Below are 18,423 nucleotides of genomic sequence, written 5' to 3' on the forward strand. Positions count from 1 at the left end.
ATATTCATCTTACAAGGATCCAAAGCACTTTTCGAATTCCAATGCAAAATATGTAAACCGAATCGATCCTTCGAATCAAACTTCCATTCCTCCGCTCCATCAGAAAACAAAATACTGACTCCATTCCTCCGGCCCTCCAATTAGTCCCACCACCGCCACTTTCTACTTTCTATGGCCACTTCCATTCGTCTCCGCCGGCTGGGAACCGTCGCCCTCGCAGCCGGTGGTGCATATACTATTCTCCGTGACCCCTCAATATCCGTGAACGACAGAGGTGGTGGTTCTGCTTTACAGATTGTAAAGCAGAAAATTGCAGACCCATTTGCCGTCATCCCCAGCCGAGCCGTTCAGGAATCAGCTCTTATGGGCGCCAGTTTAGCCAACCCTCTTGACGTACTGGTTGTTGGTGGTGGTGCCACCGGCTCCGGCGTCGCCCTCGACGCTGCCACGCGTGGCCTTCGTGTTGGGCTTGTCGAGCGCGAAGACTTCTCCTCTGGGACTTCTTCAAGGTCTACTAAATTAGTTCATGGAGGTTAGAATTTCAAATTTAAATAAGTGCACAGTTATTCAGTAATGTTCAGACGAATCGTTGGTAAGTCTGGCAAAATGACTAAATATGGTTAAATTTCTAAAAATTTATTGATCTTTTGGGTTACAGATAATGATATATATTGGCAAGGACGCATAGTATTTGACTATATATAGATAAATTGCTAAAAAATGATTGATCTTTTGGAATACGATTAATGATATATATCGTTAAGGACGCATAGTATTTATTCATCGTTGAAATCTCCTTTCTATGCATGTGGCATGCGGGAAATAAGCTTTTTTGTGCTCAATTGCTAGATATGGTCAGAAAGGCTTGATCTTTTTGCTCTTGAGGTATTGGGATTTAGTCGCTTAGGTAATAGTGTTGAAGATAGAATAGATAGAGGTAACATTAAAAGTTGGTGGTTGATGTCTACTACCTTACTCTATCATGCAGAAGGTCAGGAGTGATTAGAAACTTTTGCAGTATCTTTTGCTTCTGTGTATTGGCATAAGGTCATTGAGAGAGCAGTGAAGATGAAAAGATAGATAAAGAAAAGAGAAATTTAGTAGCTCGGCATTTTATGCGTGCTCCATTGTGCAGGATGTCAGGAGTTCGACTCCTTGTGACCACCTTGCAATGATCACAAAGAAAAGTAAAGGTAAAAAAAAAAAAAAAAAGAGTGTTCCAGGTGGCTATAGACAGGACAATTTTTGCCAAGATTTAGTGCCAAGACAGTTGTGTGGTGAGTGTGCTTGATGTGATATGCTATCTTTCAGTATATTTGGGAACCTTGAATCTAGATGTAGAATGTCTTTTAGTATAGTTGGGAGCTATGGTTGGAGTTTATATTATAGTTGTCTGCAGTTTAAGCTTAGTTTGAAATGCGGAGCCAGTTTAAGCATATGCAGTAAATGAAGCAACATATAAAAGGTGGATGATCGAGGGTGGGCACAGAACTTCCCTTTTTTGTCATATATTTAGGGGAAGGGGCATTTCATCTGAGTGAAATTGGTGATATTTGTGTTTATAAGATTGCTTTTAACTGAATTGGTGAATGCATTAAGTTTCAAAGCACTGGAAGGTCTTCATCCTAAATTCATGTGTTGCTACAAATTGTCCAGCATATGATGATCTCACGGTTATTAGATCTGCCCATCTAAGTTTGAGTACAGAAATTATCATCATGGTCTAGATGTGATGTGAGTGGACTTCGATATTTCAAGCATAGGCGTTCATTAACTGTAGTATCATTCAAGAAATTTCAAGTTTAAAGAACTTTAGAAGCTCACGAGTTCAATCATTGGATTTTTCAAAATGGGAAATGTTTGCTACTTGCAGGTCAAAGCACAATTTTGACAAACCTTATGAAAATTTGCTCATCTGTCTTGATATTATTGGCTAGCATGAGCATGATATCATTCTATTGATAGTAACTGGTAAGTTAAGTAGTCTATGTCGATCATTGCAATCATCTCATAGTTGATATTCCTTTGTTGGTGCTTATGACTCTTCAGATTTAATTCCACCCAATTTGTCCTGTACCAATCTCCCAGGTTTTGAAAAAATTCATTGATCATGTATGATGGCAGCTCATAATGGACTCTAACGAGTTTAGAACATATTATACAACTTTTTTCCAAAAAACCCCACTTTCTTGTTGTTCTGTTATTATACTTTAGAATCAACAGGGCATTATTGCACATTTTTTGCATTTAAGCCTTGGTGCTTATTAGAAGTATCTTTTACAGGAGTTCGCTATTTGGAGAAAGCTGTTTTTAACTTGGATTATGGGCAGTTAAAGTTGGTTTTTCATGCACTTGAGGCGCGCAAACAGGTTATTGACAATGCTCCCCACCTCTGCCATGCTTTGCCATGCATGACGCCGTGTTTTGACTGGTTTGAGGTGATCTACTACTGGATGGGCTTGAAAATGTATGATCTGGTTGCTGGACGCCACCTGCTACACGTATCCAGATATTATTCTGCTCAGGAGTCTCTAGAACTATTTCCTACTCTAGCAAGGAATGGTAAAGAGAAAACTTTGAAGGGCACGGTGGTTTATTATGATGGACAAATGAATGACTCGAGACTCAATGTTGCAATAGCATGTTCTGCTGCTTTAGCTGGGGCAGCTGTGCTTAATCATGCAGAAGTAGTATCACTTCTCAAGGATGATGTTACTGGCCGCATAATCGGTGCACGCATTCGCAATAACTTATCTGGTACAATGAGAATTACACTACCTCTTGCTTTGTTATTTTACTTTCCTTTCCAACAGTGCATTTTAGAGCAGTGTAGTGTGTACAATGTGTTTATATTTCAACTGGATTCAGGCTGGTGTAGAATTTTTAATTTCCTTTCCAACAGTGCATTTTGGAGCAGTGTACTGTGTACAATGTGTTTGTATTTCAACTGGATTGAGTCTGGTGTAGAATTTTGAGTCTATCATTTTCGCTTACAGCATCTCAGCATTGTACGGTTTTCCTTGTAAATTGTGTTTCTTTATGAGTTGCAGTTCATGAGACTACTTATTTGAGTAAAAACACTGGTTCATAATCCAACTCTCTCTCTTAACCCATTGTGTAAAACATAAAAAAGCATATTTTTCTCATTGCATTTACTAATTTTTTTTTTTAAATTTCCTTCCCCTCTTGTACTCATTCCTCTGTGTACTCTCAGGTCTCAATATTTTCATCCTGTACCAATTAGCCAATGTCATCGACTTGCTCTTAGAGATCTTACTTTTTAAAGTGTGCAGGCAAGGAGTTTGATACATATGCAAAAGTAGTTGTCAATGCTGCTGGACCATTTTGTGATTCTGTGCGGCAAATGGCTGACAAAAAGGCAAAACCAATGATCATTCCTAGTAGTGGTGTGCATATTGTGCTACCTGATTACTATTCACCTGAAGGAATGGGCCTCATAGTTCCAAAAACTAAGGATGGTCGTGTTGTCTTCATGCTCCCATGGTTGGGGAGAACAGTTGCTGGTACTACAGATTCAAACACCTCCATTACAATGCTACCAGAGCCTCATGAGAATGAGATTGAATTCATATTGGATGCTATATCTGGTTATCTGAATGTCAAGGTTTGTTGGTTTGCCTAACTTGATTTCGTATTGAGTGCTGAATCTCAGTCACCTAACTTATATATGATTCAATGCATAATCTGTCATTAGCCTTAGAGGACCTTTTAATTTATTTGATTAGATGAAATCCAAAGTGTTATTCACTGCTGGTATTTCATTGGGTTATCTTCAACATTTGTATGGATTATAAAGTTGCAGAATGCTTTAAATATCAGGTTCTTAGTTCTTGTACAGCATATTGACTACTGTAAGCTAGTTTGAGGCATTGTTTGGTCTAGTCTAAAACTACTAGACTTAGTTTAACATTTTGTTGAGTTTTTGCTTGCATTTGATGTTAGCGTTTTGGTTTCAAGAAATTTGGGGATCAGGAAAAGGCTGATGAGCGCAAGTTGCATGTGATGAATCTGCCATAGTAAAACCAGTTAATTAGCTAATATTCGATTGTGTTGTGAACTCTTCTTGTTCTTTTAGGTCTCTTGTAAATGGTTTCATGTGGTTTTGAAGTGTGTTCTTTCTTTTTTCCTTAATGTTATATTTGCATAATATCTTGTGGGGACTAAAAGTTTGTCAGAAAACTAGGTTCGGCGCACAGATGTACTTTCTGCTTGGAGTGGTATTCGTCCATTGGCAATGGATCCTAAAGCAAAGAACACAGAGAGCATTTCCCGTGATCATGTTGTTTCTGAAGACTACCCTGGTTTGGTAACAATTACCGGTGGTAAATGGACTACATATAGAAGGTATTTTTTTTTTTCTTTTTGGTTTACTGAATTAGAAGCATACCTTTCATATCCTCACTTCTTGGCATTCACACCTGAGCTCACTTATTGTGTCAAGTATATTCTAGTGGTTAGCTATCTTCTGAGTTTCTCTTGATAAGATTCTTGGGGTGGAGATGTTAGTAAGCAGAATCAACATTTTTCTTACATTTATGCCTCAGTGCTTGCTTCTTTTTTTTTTTTTTTCCAGCATTGTGGACAAGTATTTTTTTTTTTCTGTTTCAGCATGGCAGAAGATGCTCTTGATGCTGCCATAAAGTCTGGGAAATTGAACCCAACCAACAAATGCTTAACATACAACATACAACTCGTAGGTGCCGATGGGTGGGAACCCGCGTCTTTCACCATACTAGCGCAACAGTATGTGCGCATGAAAAGGACATATCGTGGAAATGTTGTTCCAGGAGTGATGGATACTGCTTCAGCAAAGCATTTATCTCATGCGTATGGTACTCTAGCCGAACGAGTGGCTGCAATAGCTCAGGTATACTAGTTTAACTCTTTTTATTTGTTTGTGCAATTATTTCTATGATTCAACAATCTTTTGCAATTTATACTAAGGCATTTTGATAGATTTAATTCCCTGGAGTTCATTTATAGCTTCTACATTTACATATTCCTAGCAAGTCTGGTTATCTCCATTTCCTTGCTTTTTTTTCTTTTCAAAGAAATCTTATTTGAATATTCATGTGCAACTATCTCATGGGGAGCGGGGGATTTGTACTTGTCATTTGATTCTGATTGAGTTTTTACTTGATTTTTTTTAAAAAAAAAATCAAGAATGAGAACCTGGGGAAGCGACTTGCCCATGGATACCCGTTTCTGGAAGCAGAAGTAGCATATTGTGCTCGAAACGAATACTGTGAATCTGCTGTGGATTTTATTGCCAGAAGATCTCGGCTAGCTTTCCTTGACACAGATGCTGCAAATCGGGCTCTACCCCGCGTGATTGAGATTCTGGCTGCTGAGCACAAATGGGACAAATCAAGGCAGAAAGAAGAACTAAAGAAGGGTAGAGAATTTTTAGAAACCTTCAAATCATCAAAGAATGCTCAGTTCCATGATGGGAAACACAAATAGCAAGGAGTCGTAAATGTAGATCCCGAAAGAGTTGCTAACCTCCTCTTTTGTCAAGCAACTGCTTCAGGGCAACAATGACTTGTACAACGTAGGTGTAGCTTTTCAGTTCTGCATGAACGGTTGATTGCCCCATCTCTCATCAGCCATCAGCCGAAATAATATCAATTTGGATGTCATCCATATATATACGATACTAATTTGGATAACATCCAAATTTGGATATCTTTACTCTTTTTGTGCAAGATGTCTACTGGGAAGACAAATGAGCCTAAATAATCCTTCTTTTGGATGTCATCTGTTTGTGCAAGATGTATGCAGTGAAGACACTTGTGGTTCTAGACTTCAGTGTTTGCTGATCTCTGAAAGTCATCTATATAATATTCGACAGACACAAAATTTACCCCACACACAGTGCTGGCATTGCTTCTGGACTAGTACTACTTAGCCATGGATTGGTACCTTAATGGCTTTTCTGATTAAGATTCTCGTTGAAATATGTATGGTGGAGTCAAGTGTTTAGAGCATTTTCTTGAAAAAGAAAATGAGGCAGCCTCTCCTTTTGGCTCTTTGGGCCATTCGCCAAGGATATATTTATATCCTTTTTACAACTTATATGAAAGTTAATCAGTTGACTCTAATCCTTCTTTACTCCTTTTGGCTGCTAACCATTGTTGCCTTCTTCACCCTATTAGTCAGTTATCATCATTTTGTTGGTGTATTTCTTATAGGAGTATTATTTTATCATGTAGTTTATGCTAGTGACCTCGTCATTTTTTAATTAGTAGTAGAAATCTAGGAAGATGATTTTTTTATGGTTATTATCACTTTAAATACATGATTTCGAATAAGGGTTGAATGACTCATTTCACGTCAATTTTCTAGTGTATATGTAACTTCTACATAAACTATTTTTCCTTTGAATGTTATGTTCGTGTCTTCATCCTATACGCATGCATATGTTACACATGTATCGTGTTCATCTAAACATATGAATCACTATCCTTCAAGAGTAATCAGGATTTGTATATCAAAAAAGATTTCATCTTGTTCTCTCTTTTTCTTTTTTGTAAGAAAAAAATGGAAAGAACGCAATTTGTTTTCTAATTCCATCAATGAAGACATTTGTCATGGAAGGATAATAAACATAAAAAGCTTGAATGAGTTGGCCTTAAACAGAAATAATTCCATGTATTGTATCATTATGCTTGTTAATCTATTTTTTTTTTTCTCATAAGCATAAGGGATATAGGTTACCCTACATACCCGAACCTATCTATAGGGGTGATAATTTCTGACACGACCTGAAAACACGAAACGAACCTAATACGAAATTAATGGGTTTGGGTTGAGGTTTTGTGGGTTTGGGTTAGAATCGGGTCGAACCCGATGGACCCGAAAAAAAAACGGGTCGAATTCGGGTTAATCCGTGGGTGGCCTGATATGACCCGATAACTCGTTTACGAATTAAAAATAATTTAATAAACATAAAAATTATTTTATCTAACTAAACTAAGTTATTCTTTTTTTCCAAAGGCATTAATCACTTAATCATAAATGAATTTATTTAACTTGTGTGAAGTTGAAATTATTATATTTGGATAAATAATGTATTATATTATTTTTTACTTTTATACTGTTTTAATTTATTTTATATTTTATTTGGGATAAAACACTTTTACGGTGTTTTTATTTATTTTAGATTTGGTTTGGGATTATTTATTTAAATTTTTATTACTTAATTATGTAATTAGTCTTGTACGAAATTAATTTTATTAGAAATTACAATGGTAAATTAATAAATTAAAATTAAGTTTCGGGTCATTTCGGATCAACCCGCCAACCTGCCAACCCAAAATTTTCGTATTCGTGTCAAGTATTCTGACCCGTTTCGGATTGGTGGGTCAGGTTCGAGTCAGCGGGTTTTCTGTTATATCCGAATCTCAACCCGACCCGCCAACCCGAAACGGACCCGATTGCCACCCCTACTATAGGTTCACCGATTATACAGGTTTAGGATATGAAATACAATTTTGCTAAACCGCTACATACACTTAGGGTCAGCAAAATTACAAATGGATTGGTTACCCGATTCATGAATACTCCTAGTAACACTTTCATGTTTTTGAGATATTCTTTGACATGTCTTTTAATGACCTATTTATATTTTTACTATATTTTTATCCAACAAAAATTACATCCCAGCAAGGTGCTTATTATTATTTTTTTGGGAACTAGAAAATGCGATAAAATTGGAGCCATTGTTTCTTGTGGATCTCTGCAGTTTGTCTAATATATCTTGTTACCACCAAAAGAAACACAAAAAAAAGGAAAACATTTGACTTGTGAAAAAGGAAAAATGCTTATCTTAAGCGTTTTTTAAAACTCTATTGTATTTTGGATTTTTTTACACACACATTTAGTATTCACTTGACCTACCATATATATACATATACTTATAATTATTTTTCTCCATTACATTTATATACTTTCTTTATTTAATATTGTCTACCTTCCCTTATATTTATTTATTTTTCTAATTAATCTTATATTTTAAAAAATATAACATTTAAATATATCTTAACCATTTTTTTTTAGGTCAAGAGAGGCTGAAACCAAATTTACAAGATTAGATAGCGAATTGCACCCATCACATCGAATGGCTAGATCGAATTAACAGTATCTGGTGGATCTTAGGAGTAGTCAACCCCAAATTGAACATTAGGAGTGGTCAAAGCCGAAACATGTACACCCGTCAGCCTTCTATTGGGCTGATGAAATCAAGGCTGGCATTACAAGCTGAAACATTGGGCCTTTCTGGGGCTTTACCTCATAGTTGCTAACTAGCCAAGCCCATAAAAGAGCCGACGCTAATAGCCCTTTTAAATCTCCACTTTCGTTCTAGCAAGCTCTCACAAAATTATCAAACGCGAAGATCAGGAGAGGGAAAAATTATGGCGCAAATTCCCAATTTAGACAATGCTCCCATTAATCTCACTGCAATTAGGTTTGTTAATTATCAATTGTGTTAATGTATATTTAAATTGCTTCAACTACTCATTTACTCAAGAATTAATCTTGCTTCTCTGTTTTCTTTTTTTCTGGGTGAAATTCAGAGATCAGTCTCAGAAAGAACTTCTTACTATCCTGAAAAATGTAAGTTACATACTTCAGTTTACTCTTTTTTTTCCCTCTGGGTGACAGTTGAATTAATTTGTAAAATAATTCGAACAATTCAATATTTTTCATTTTTGTGGTGATTTTTTTTATTGGTAGATTCGAGGAAAGAAATGTTTAGCTATCGATCCCAAGCTTGGTGGTTCGCTTTCATTGATCGTCCAGAGCTCACTACTCAAGGCAATTCCCCTTTAATTCTTTTTTGTTAATACATTTTTGGCCCCAGCCAGTTGTGATTTCTATCATTATACATTTTCAGCTCGCTAATTGAGTTTTTTATTTAGTAAGATTGTCTGAGTTATGGGTAATCAATGTATTCTTTTGTGCGTTTTCTCGAAGATTTATCGTTCAGTTTACTGAAAAAACATAAGAACATTTTTGCTTAATTTTGGGTGTAACCTTGATCGGAGCAAAAACTGTTATCTGAATTGTAGTAATGAAGCGTGGCTTCTCAATGTGTGGACTAGCGAGTGAGAGTTTTTCTGAAATTAGTCAATTTTAAAGGTGTTTTGATATGTACAACAGGAACATGGGGCTGAATTGCGTCATCTTACTGCAGAACCAATTCAAACTGATTGCACCAAGGTCGTTTACCTGGTCCACAGCCAACTTGACTTGATGAAATTAATTTCCTCACAAATTCGTGATGATACTTCAAAGGGTCTTCAAAGAGAGTATTTTGTTTACTTTGTTCCTCGTCGTACTGTTGTGTGTGAGAAAGTAAGCTCCCTTTCCAATTAAGTTTGTTAATGCGTCTTTACTTGTTTGCTGAATTGATTATGATGTTTATGTTTGCTTAGATACTAGAGGAGGAGAAAGTTTATGACTTGTTGACTATAGGTGAGTACCCATTGTATCTAATGCCAATAGATGAGGATGTAATAGCGTTTGAGCTCGACCTTGCTTATAAAGTAAGTCTGCTTGTACTTTTGCTTTAGAAAAAGTGTTCTGTACATCTTGGAAAGGGACATATCTAAGAGCAGGTTAGCTTTGCCTGATAGGATCATTTGGCGGATGGAGACACGACCTCTCTCTGGCACATTGCAAAGGCTCTCCACAAACTAGAGGTCCATTTCTTCTGTTTCTTATCCTACTAGTCAAAATCAGTTTATTCACTTCCTCGGTTTGCCCATGTTTTCTGATAGCCTTCTTTTACTGGATGAATGCAGTCTACTTTTGGAGTGATACCAAATATTAGGGCCAAAGGGAAAGCATCTGCACGTGTTGCAGACATTTTGAATCGCATGCAAATTGAAGAACCTGTTAACGCATCAGATGTACTTATGCTTCAACTTATAGGCTTTTTATATTTGTTTGATTTGAGAATCTTCTATGTTGTTTATTGGCAATTTAAAGGATCTTTTCTTCTTGCTGCAGGCTGGCATGCCAGAAATCAATACTCTGATCCTCCTAGACAGAGAGGTATTCACTCATTCACTCTGTCTCTCTCTGTCTCTCTTTCATAGATAGATAGATGGATGGGCACAGATATGTGTATATGTTTATATGTGTGAAAGGGTGTATGTGTATTTATGTACAAGCTTAGACCAGATTACTGATGTATATACGACTGTTTCTCCATATGACATCTTTATATTTACTATTAACTTTATAGTAGTTCATCACCTCATGCTCAGAGAGTTATTATGCACTCGAATAAGTAAATTGTTTTTTGTTATAATCATCATGAATGAGCTAGAGTAGGAGGTTGTAACATCTGGCTAGCTACCTACGGTGGGAACTGTTCCAATCAGGGGGAGGTACATAGGTGTCTGTTGACCATTCTGGGTTGCTGAAAGTGTACACGTGTCCATCACAAAATTTTGAAATTACATTTCAAAATATTGTAATTTGAGATATTAAAGCCTGGGTAAAGGCAGGCTATTCCTTTGGACCAAAGATTACTCATCTCCAGTCATGGTATTCATGGACTTGGTTTGAAGGCTTGTTCTCTGAAAAATTTAATCTACTAGCACTAAGCAATCTATTATCATGCCTTAGTTTCAGGCTTGAGTATTGGGATTTTAATTGTAATGCTAAGAAATATCTTCAGTCTGATTGCTATTTGTTGTTTCTGCTGCAGGTAGACATGATCACTCCTTTGTGTTCTCAGTTAACATACGAGGGGCTGCTGGATGAGGTAAAATGCAAAAGAACTTCATTGGACACTAATAAACTAAATTTGCGTACTAATTTGCATTGCTGAGTACTACTTTACAATAACTGCAATTCCTGCTGGATCAAATGTAATTTTCTCTTTTGGTAGTTGGCTAATATGATCCGTGTCCTGTGTATTTGGCTTACAATATATTGCTTAGCTTTTCTACTGGTTGCATGCAGTTTCTTGGTGTCAATAATGGTGCAGTGGAAGTAGACTCATCTATTATGGGTGTTCAGCAAGAAGGAAAAAAAATGAAGGTTCCCCTTAATTCAACGTATGTTAGTTCTATATATGCCCTACTTAGCTTCTCTCATCTTCCTGCGATTCTTATTCTTTACTTTGTGATGATCTGTTGTGCTGTATGCTTATCTCTTCCAATCCCTGTTGTCTAAACATCTTAAAAAATGCTCTTCATCTCTTCCATGCCAAAGCAAAATTGGGTTTCCTCTGAGCAATTTCACAATCAATTGAGTTTTTTTCTTTGTGAAGAATTCTGAATTTGTCTATGCCTTTTTTTTTTTCTAAGATGAAAGGTTTTTGCCTTCCCTGCTGGCTGGCTATTTGTAGACTTTCCCCTTCTAATTGATGGTTCAATTCTTGTCTAGTTGTTCTGTGCGCAAGTATACATCAGTGCGACATGTAAATATCTTGCATGCCTTGGCTTTGTAACATTTACTGATTCTTTTTCTGCTGTTACTCCAGTGACAAACTGTTCAAAGAGATACGGGACTTAAACTTCGAATTTGTTGTCCAGGTTGACCTGTTTTGAGCATTTTTTCATGTCCGCTCACATCCTGTTTAATTAGTTTATCATTTTTCTCATGTGCATTCACAGTGTGATTGCAGGTTCTACGTCAAAAAGCAACATCCATGAAACAGGACTACACAGAGATGACAACTACTGTATGTGGTCATTAAAGTAGTTTTCTCATTTTTTAAGCCCCAAACCAACTTTATGTTCAGTTTTGTTACTAAGTATTAAATTGGCTAGTTTGTACAAAAGAACATATGGTCCAAAATACTTCCATGTAGTTGTGCAAATTCCATGTGCTCTTGCTGATGAATTTTTCAAAATGGAGACTCGACTGATCATGTCGGTAAAAAGGCTTAGTGTTTACATGTCTATACGGTTACTGGTGGCAGATTACCTATTATATACTGCTTTCTCCTATATTGTTTTTGTTTTTAAAAGAATAACAACAAAATAATTCCCCATCAAAGCTCGGGACAGAAGCCAGTGTTATTAGGAACATATACGGGAGAATGTCTAATAGATTTTAAAAAATGTAAAGTGATATCTACCTAGTAGTGTATAATATTGTGGATTCATCATAATGAAGTAAAATATTTTTTGCTAAGCCCTAGAGCATCTTCTTCTACATGGCACTAAGAATTGCCGAAAAGAACAGTCAGGTTTTCCTTCTTAATTACATGGATGGCTTTGTCATGTGGATCCATTGTTTGAGCAAACTTAATTATACTTATTTCCTCCCCCCCCCCCCCCCCCCCAAAAAAAAAACAAAAAAAAAGTTATTCTTGTTTCTCCAATGTGAGGATCTTTATATTGCTCTACACACTAAGAATATTCTCTGACATGGTGCTGCATTGCATACAGAATCAAACAGTATCTGAATTGAAGGACTTTGTGAAAAAGCTGAACTCGTTGCCTGAAATTACTGTAAGCTCTTCACGGATTAACTGCAGTTATCGTTCTGGATGGTTCAATTGTCAAGTTCCAGATCTAAGTGCAGTCAACTATTGTTTCAGCGGCACATAAATCTTGCTCAGCACTTGTCAACTTTTACATCAAAACCTTCATTTCTTGGGCGTCTTGATATGGAACATACAATTGTTGAGGCTGAGAGCTATGACATGTAAACTCAATTTCTTTATCTTTTAATTCTTCTAAAGTGAACTCAGAGAAGTGTACATTTAACTGACCCTTTTACTTAATAAAACTTTGTTAAATCAGAAGATTTAATATGAGCTAAACTTGCTGTGGCTTACTAACATAATAAGCTTCATTTGATGTGGAATGCTTATCTTCAGGGTAACTTACACCTAGCTGAGTCCAGTTTTGTTCTGGTTGCAAAATTTTTCTTCTTTTCTCTATCGAGTTAACTTTACCAACGTGATTGCTTGTCATGGTTACTGTTGTGTAGATATTCCACCTGCTTTCTCAACTGCCAAATCATTTACTTTGACCCCCATTTTTTCCGGGTAACTTTGGGGGCTTGCATTTGAAGTTTGAAGCATTTTGGATTAATTATCCTCTTTTATTTGCTATATATTTTCCAAACATGGTAGTATATATTCTAACCTTGATTTCCACAGACACTTTAAATGCCCTGTTCACTCAGTGCTTTTCCCAAATTACATTCTCAGTGAGTCTGATCTCCAAACCTCCTTTGCCTCCCTTGGAAACTAGTGTTGTCATCATTGTCTTTTTATAACCTCTGTTTTCGTTTGCCCTCAACCATGATCAAATAAATTTGCATGGATTCCACATAAACATGGTCCATTGTCCCTTGATGACCTACTTGGCTGCAGAAACTAATTGTGGACATTAATGCAGATGCTTCGAGTACATTGAAGAGATGATCCACAAGCAGGAGCCTCTAGTTAATGTTCTGCGTCTCCTGATCTTGTTTTCAATAACAAATTCAGGACTGCCCAAAAGGAATTTTGACTATTTGAGGCAAGTGGAGGGCAGAATGAATTGATTTTCTGTTTAGTCTGATTTTGCATTTCACATGTGGTATTTCATGATTTTTTCTCTGAGTTTTCAGTATCTTTTGAAAACTTGTTGACCTCCATATTGTTGTTTTAGGAGAGAGTTGCTTCACAGCTATGGTTTTGAGCACATGGCAACTCTGAATAATTTGGAAAAAGCTGGTTTGTTCAGGAAGCAGGTCTGAATAGCACATCATATCTTTCACATAACACAGTTGTATGCATTATTGACCTGATTGTTGTATAACTTTTCATCTTATCCCTTGCAGGAGACAAAAGGCAACTGGATTACGATCAAACGCGCTTTGCATCTTGTGGTTGAGGATACTGATACAGCTAAGTAGGGATTGATTTCCTGTCATTGATCAATATCTGATTATATTTGTTCCAATCAAAGAAGTTTTAGTATATTCCGGTAGTAGGTGATAAAGGACGAAAAGGATTTTCTCAGAAAACACCTCCAGTTTCCAAATCATGTTTCATCTCCTTCAGAAACGATGGTGGCATATAAATTATTTATTCTTTCTATTAGTGGTACACCAGGAAAAAGTTTGTAGCATGAGAAACTCCTAGAAACTTTAGCTGACCACTGATAGCTCCCATCTTGCAAAGATAAGTTTTTGGGGAGAAGGGTAGTGATTTAGCCAAATTTGGTAGCAGTTAATAAAATCCATGTTGATGATTCAGTTAAGTCCATCAGATATCTAAGTGGTCTATCTTTCGTGGGCTGACTTCTTTTGAATTTTTCTTAAATTTAAGTTGACTTCAGTTTTAAAGCATCTGGTTGTGCAGAGTGGAATTAGTGGGTAGATAATATGTTGAATTAGATCAATAGCTAGAGTCTCAATAACCCAACCAGTAAGATATTTCATTGTTCAGGGAAAGATTAAATTTGAAAGACATTCTTTGGGAGAGAATGGTAAACTTTTGATCTCAACAAAGAATGAAAATTGCAGTTGCTGATAACCAAGAAGAGATGTAACTGTCATAGGTATAGCATGTAGAAGGGCATGCTGTCTGACCATATCTATAATTTGGTTAAATCTTTTGTTTGGGAATGTAGTTCTTTTTTGGCTTTCAGTTCTGTATAGTGCCTGATCAATAAAGTGCTTTACTTTTTTGTGGGAAAATTTTTCTAAGCATCTGTAAAGGTCATTCTGCATTGTTTGTTAGCTAAACCATTTGTAGAATTATTTACTGACTTCTAGAAGTTTCTGCATTCCTCTTTGTTGTTGCTAACTTGTGATGCTTTTGACATAACAGTCCCAATGATATCTCCTATGTCTTCTCTGGATATGCACCTCTCAGTATTCGCCTTGTTCAGCATGCAATCCGATCTGGATGGTAAGATTCATTTTTGAAGCATGTTACCAATTTGACAAGCCAAATTCTTGCATCTAGCTGTTTGGCTTGTTTGTTGGAAGAATACGAGTCTAAACATGGTTTTCTCATCTAAATCCAAAGGCTCCAAAATGGGGGTTGGGAGCAGGGAAGAAAGTAGGTATACAAACATAACGTATTTTCTTTGCAGCTATTTTTCTTGGGGATCTTAGTTGCTATTATATAGAGAACTAAAAGTGGACTGTATATTAGTCTGAAGAAAAGGAATGAACAAAATAAAACTCCAGTTTCTTCAGTGGATTTTTTTTTTACGGTTTAGAGCTATGTGGTCAGAAGAGAAAAGATTCACTAGGGGTAAAAGGTCTAGTGAAGATTTAGACTTGGCTTGCTGCTTATGGAGTTGCAATAAGTGCCCGCCAATCTGGTCCTTCTTACTTCAATTGTCACTCTCAACTGTGGAAGCTGCTGCTTCTACAACATCTGATGCATATTTAATGTCTGTATTCGCTATTACAGGTGTTGAAAAACCTCTCTTGGAAAGTAGTTTTGTTGTATATGTTTCATTGGTGCTTGGATGAAGTAAACACTAACCCCTTTATTTTCAATACAGTTGATTTTAGGCAACATGTCTAAATACAGATAGTTTTAGACAACATGTCTAAACACAGATGTTCCTCTTGAATTTCAGATCAAGCATTAGAGTAGAATTTGTATCTCCATGTAGTTTCAGTGGAAGTGTCAATTAAAAACCATGAGATAAATGATTGACATATTTTGAGAAAAGATGTTGCTATTCAAGGAATTGTTAGCTCTAGTTTTTCATTCGAATTGAGGACCCCAAAAAAACTTTTATCTTTCTATTACTTGAGTTTTGAAAGAGTTTTAAAATGCTTTGTCTTTGAATACTGTGTAAAATTAGAGTTTCAAACAGGTCTTTACTGTACTGGATGCTTCGAATATTTTGAATTGAGTGTTCTATTCATCTTCAAGGTTTGCTTTCTGGATCAAGAGCAAACCATAACTTTAGTTATTTAGGAATTCATTGTATATTCTACCTTCTCAAACCTCTTTCCGTTATTGAGTGATATAACTTATTTGAAGTAGTATGAGATGTGGCTTTCTGTAATCTTGTGGTGAAATAAATTTTCAGGCGCCCTCTTGAAGATGTACTGAAGTTACTGCCAGGACCACATACAGAAACCAAGAGAGTCAGTATTGTGTTCGCCTAGACTTTCTTTGTCATTCTTTTTACTGCTAGACTCCATGTTCTTGTTATGATAAGGACGCTGCACAAGACTCTTACTATGGTTTATCTTATCAACAGAGTGGATATGTTGGCGGTTCATATGACAATCTTTCCAGTTCTGTGCTCAACTTAGCCAAGTAAGTTTTCGGGCAGTACATTGATATTGTCATAATTGTTTGCTTCCTATATGAAGAAGGATCCTGTGATGCTGTACGAATGCAGGATCATTGGTCTAGAGTTGCAATGCATTGTTTAGGTAGCAACAAAAATTTCCTTCCTGTTTCTAATGCTATATTGCCTCTCTCGGTTTTGTTTATGCTCTCTTTTAAATGAATCTGATTAGAGGTTTGGAATTATGAAAGTTGTATTTGTTCCCAATTGTGTTTGGAGATTGGGATTTTGAGCCAAAGAGCTTCAAAAGCTAAGAGTTGAACCAAATTCTCTTTTTGACACCTATTGAAATTTCAGAGTTGGAGATGGAAGGCGCTCTTTGGTCCTTGTTGTTTTCGTTGGAGGGGTTACGTTTGCAGAAATCGCTGCTCTTCGTTTCCTCAGCTCTCAGGTATGTTTTCAATTGCAAGTCATACGTTTCAAATGACTTTTTCTTTCAGTGTTTGACAGATCATGAGTTACTTTTAGTGCTCATTGCAGTATATCAAAATGCAAGAATATTTTAGTACTACTATTTGGGTATTGTTCATTGGAGTGCCAATTTGACTAATTTCATGTTTCTAGTAATTTCAAATGTGAATCACTGAAGGTTATGGTTCATTGTCATAACTGTCTCACGACAGTGAACCATACGCCAGACAGCGTCTGCTTGTGCTCCCTTGGTGGTGCTATTTCCCTTGGTCAAACCACCCTTGGCCTTGGAAAACCTTCAGTGCTTCTTTGTACTCTCAGGCAGCAAAGGACAAAATGGAAAAGTGCATTCTCTTGCTGTCTTGCATTATATGATACTGCTTCCTTGCAGGCAAAGAACTATGAAATAGCCCTGCTTTGTCTCCAGTTTTCAACCTTTACCTTAAATTTCTTCTTGTCTCGATCACCATTGCATCTGCTGCTGCTGTTATCTTGTCCATGTCATCTTGTCAATATTGCTAAATGCATCCGTGCAATTTTCACCGTGCAGGAGGGAATGGCATATGACTTAATAATAGGAACCACGAAGATCATCAATGGTCAAACGTTAATTGAACCATTTGTTGAGAAATTGGGATAACTTTTAAAGATCCTTTTGGACAGTTAGTGAGCTGCAGAAGAGGAAGGAGGCTGCTCCTTGCTTGTCACGCGGAAGATCATAGCCAGCTTGCTTCCTTTTGATTGTTAAGCAGATGTTTGACTTGTATGCGAGGTGTCCGTTTTGACAATGGATCGTAAATGGGTTTGTACAGAAAGAAATGAATTCTAGCCCTTTTTAGGAATGCTTGCCAGGTGGTTTGCACTTCAGGAGTATGGTGCCAAATTTGGAGTCATTTCATTCACCACCTCATCTGGCGGCCTGTCTGTATTTTTTGCTGGCAAAAGATATGGAGTCTGTTGGACTGGATATCTTTGTAGTATGAATTGGTCGGATGTATTTCACCTCGTAAGTAATTATGATTTGAACCTACAGTTAATTAATCTCCATTTCTCGACTACATGGACGTATGTTTGTAAAACAAGAGCTTGTTTCGCTGAAATTCTTTTTTACATACTAGGTTTTGGATTTCATCTTTTACTTTTGGACAAGCTAATTCTGGAGGATGAAGTTGGTAACCCTTCTAATGAGGGGATCATTTACCTAATGAGGGTAACGGGTTGACCGTTTTACATTGAGTTCGTTGCACCTGCCCTACAAACACACTTACTGTATCAATTTTGCTAACGTCAATATGTAAACATTAACAAAGTCCGTCAACCGTTGTAAGTTATTTGAGATATTTTTACTGTAGCACTATTTGTGATGTGATGTGATGTATGTGAGATAAAAAGATAATTGGGAATATAAAAAGGTGTATTGAAAATTGTAATGATGATGTAAGCAAATATATTTGGAAAAATAATCAGCTGTCCAAACAAACCCACCTAAGTACTGATTGTTATCATTAAATGCATGATACATAATTTGAATTTAAATTTGAAACTCAAATTTTACAAATGTATCATGCATCTAACCGTGATAATATATAGACTGTCAGTATATATAAGATTTACTCATTAAATAAGGGTGAAAATCAATTTTTTCACTTACAAACATCCTTACCCTCTCTCTAGCTCAGGGACGTTTCATTCCCCAGCATGA

At 36.5% G+C, this 18,423-nt stretch overlaps 2 protein-coding genes across 5 annotated transcripts; both read left to right on the top strand.

The window, feature by feature from the left end:
- The first annotated feature begins 35 nt into the window (after positions 1 to 35).
- LOC113730781 (glycerol-3-phosphate dehydrogenase SDP6, mitochondrial) lies at positions 36 to 5,891 on the top strand. The gene is made up of 6 exons (XM_027255701.2): positions 36 to 532; positions 2,284 to 2,757; positions 3,294 to 3,625; positions 4,205 to 4,365; positions 4,630 to 4,888; positions 5,185 to 5,891. The coding sequence occupies exons 1-6, from the start codon at positions 172 to 174 to the stop codon at positions 5,482 to 5,484; spliced, it is 1,887 nt and encodes a 628-aa protein (XP_027111502.2). The 5' UTR covers positions 36 to 171; the 3' UTR covers positions 5,485 to 5,891.
- A 2,437-nt stretch (positions 5,892 to 8,328) lies between these two features.
- Positions 8,329 to 18,072, top strand: LOC113730782 (vacuolar protein-sorting-associated protein 33 homolog). Of its 4 annotated transcripts, XR_003458403.2 has the most exons (23): positions 8,330 to 8,488; positions 8,598 to 8,637; positions 8,758 to 8,838; positions 9,184 to 9,378; positions 9,459 to 9,569; positions 9,660 to 9,725; positions 9,828 to 9,935; positions 10,036 to 10,080; positions 10,742 to 10,798; positions 10,999 to 11,093; positions 11,522 to 11,573; positions 11,666 to 11,722; positions 12,435 to 12,497; positions 12,587 to 12,693; positions 13,395 to 13,517; positions 13,650 to 13,731; positions 13,822 to 13,892; positions 14,816 to 14,896; positions 16,044 to 16,101; positions 16,218 to 16,276; positions 16,608 to 16,701; positions 17,272 to 17,727; positions 17,840 to 18,072. XR_003458403.2 is itself a non-coding variant. In XM_027255702.2 (22 exons), exons 1-22 carry the CDS (start codon positions 8,436 to 8,438, stop codon positions 17,359 to 17,361), a joined length of 1,788 nt encoding a protein of 595 aa, XP_027111503.1. In that variant the 5' UTR covers positions 8,330 to 8,435; the 3' UTR covers positions 17,362 to 17,821. The 4 variants fall into 4 exon arrangements, 2 of the variants coding, with proteins under 2 accessions (XP_027111503.1, XP_071934851.1); XR_011840191.1 differs by lacking the exon at positions 17,840 to 18,072 and having other exon boundaries at positions 8,329 to 8,488; positions 16,218 to 16,395; positions 17,272 to 17,311; XM_027255702.2 differs by lacking the exon at positions 17,840 to 18,072 and having other exon boundaries at positions 17,272 to 17,821.
- Positions 18,073 to 18,423: the final 351 nt, after the last annotated feature.

This window comes from Coffea arabica, chromosome 2e, assembly GCF_036785885.1.
Source record: "Coffea arabica cultivar ET-39 chromosome 2e, Coffea Arabica ET-39 HiFi, whole genome shotgun sequence".
NCBI classification, from domain to species: domain Eukaryota; kingdom Viridiplantae; phylum Streptophyta; class Magnoliopsida; order Gentianales; family Rubiaceae; genus Coffea; species Coffea arabica.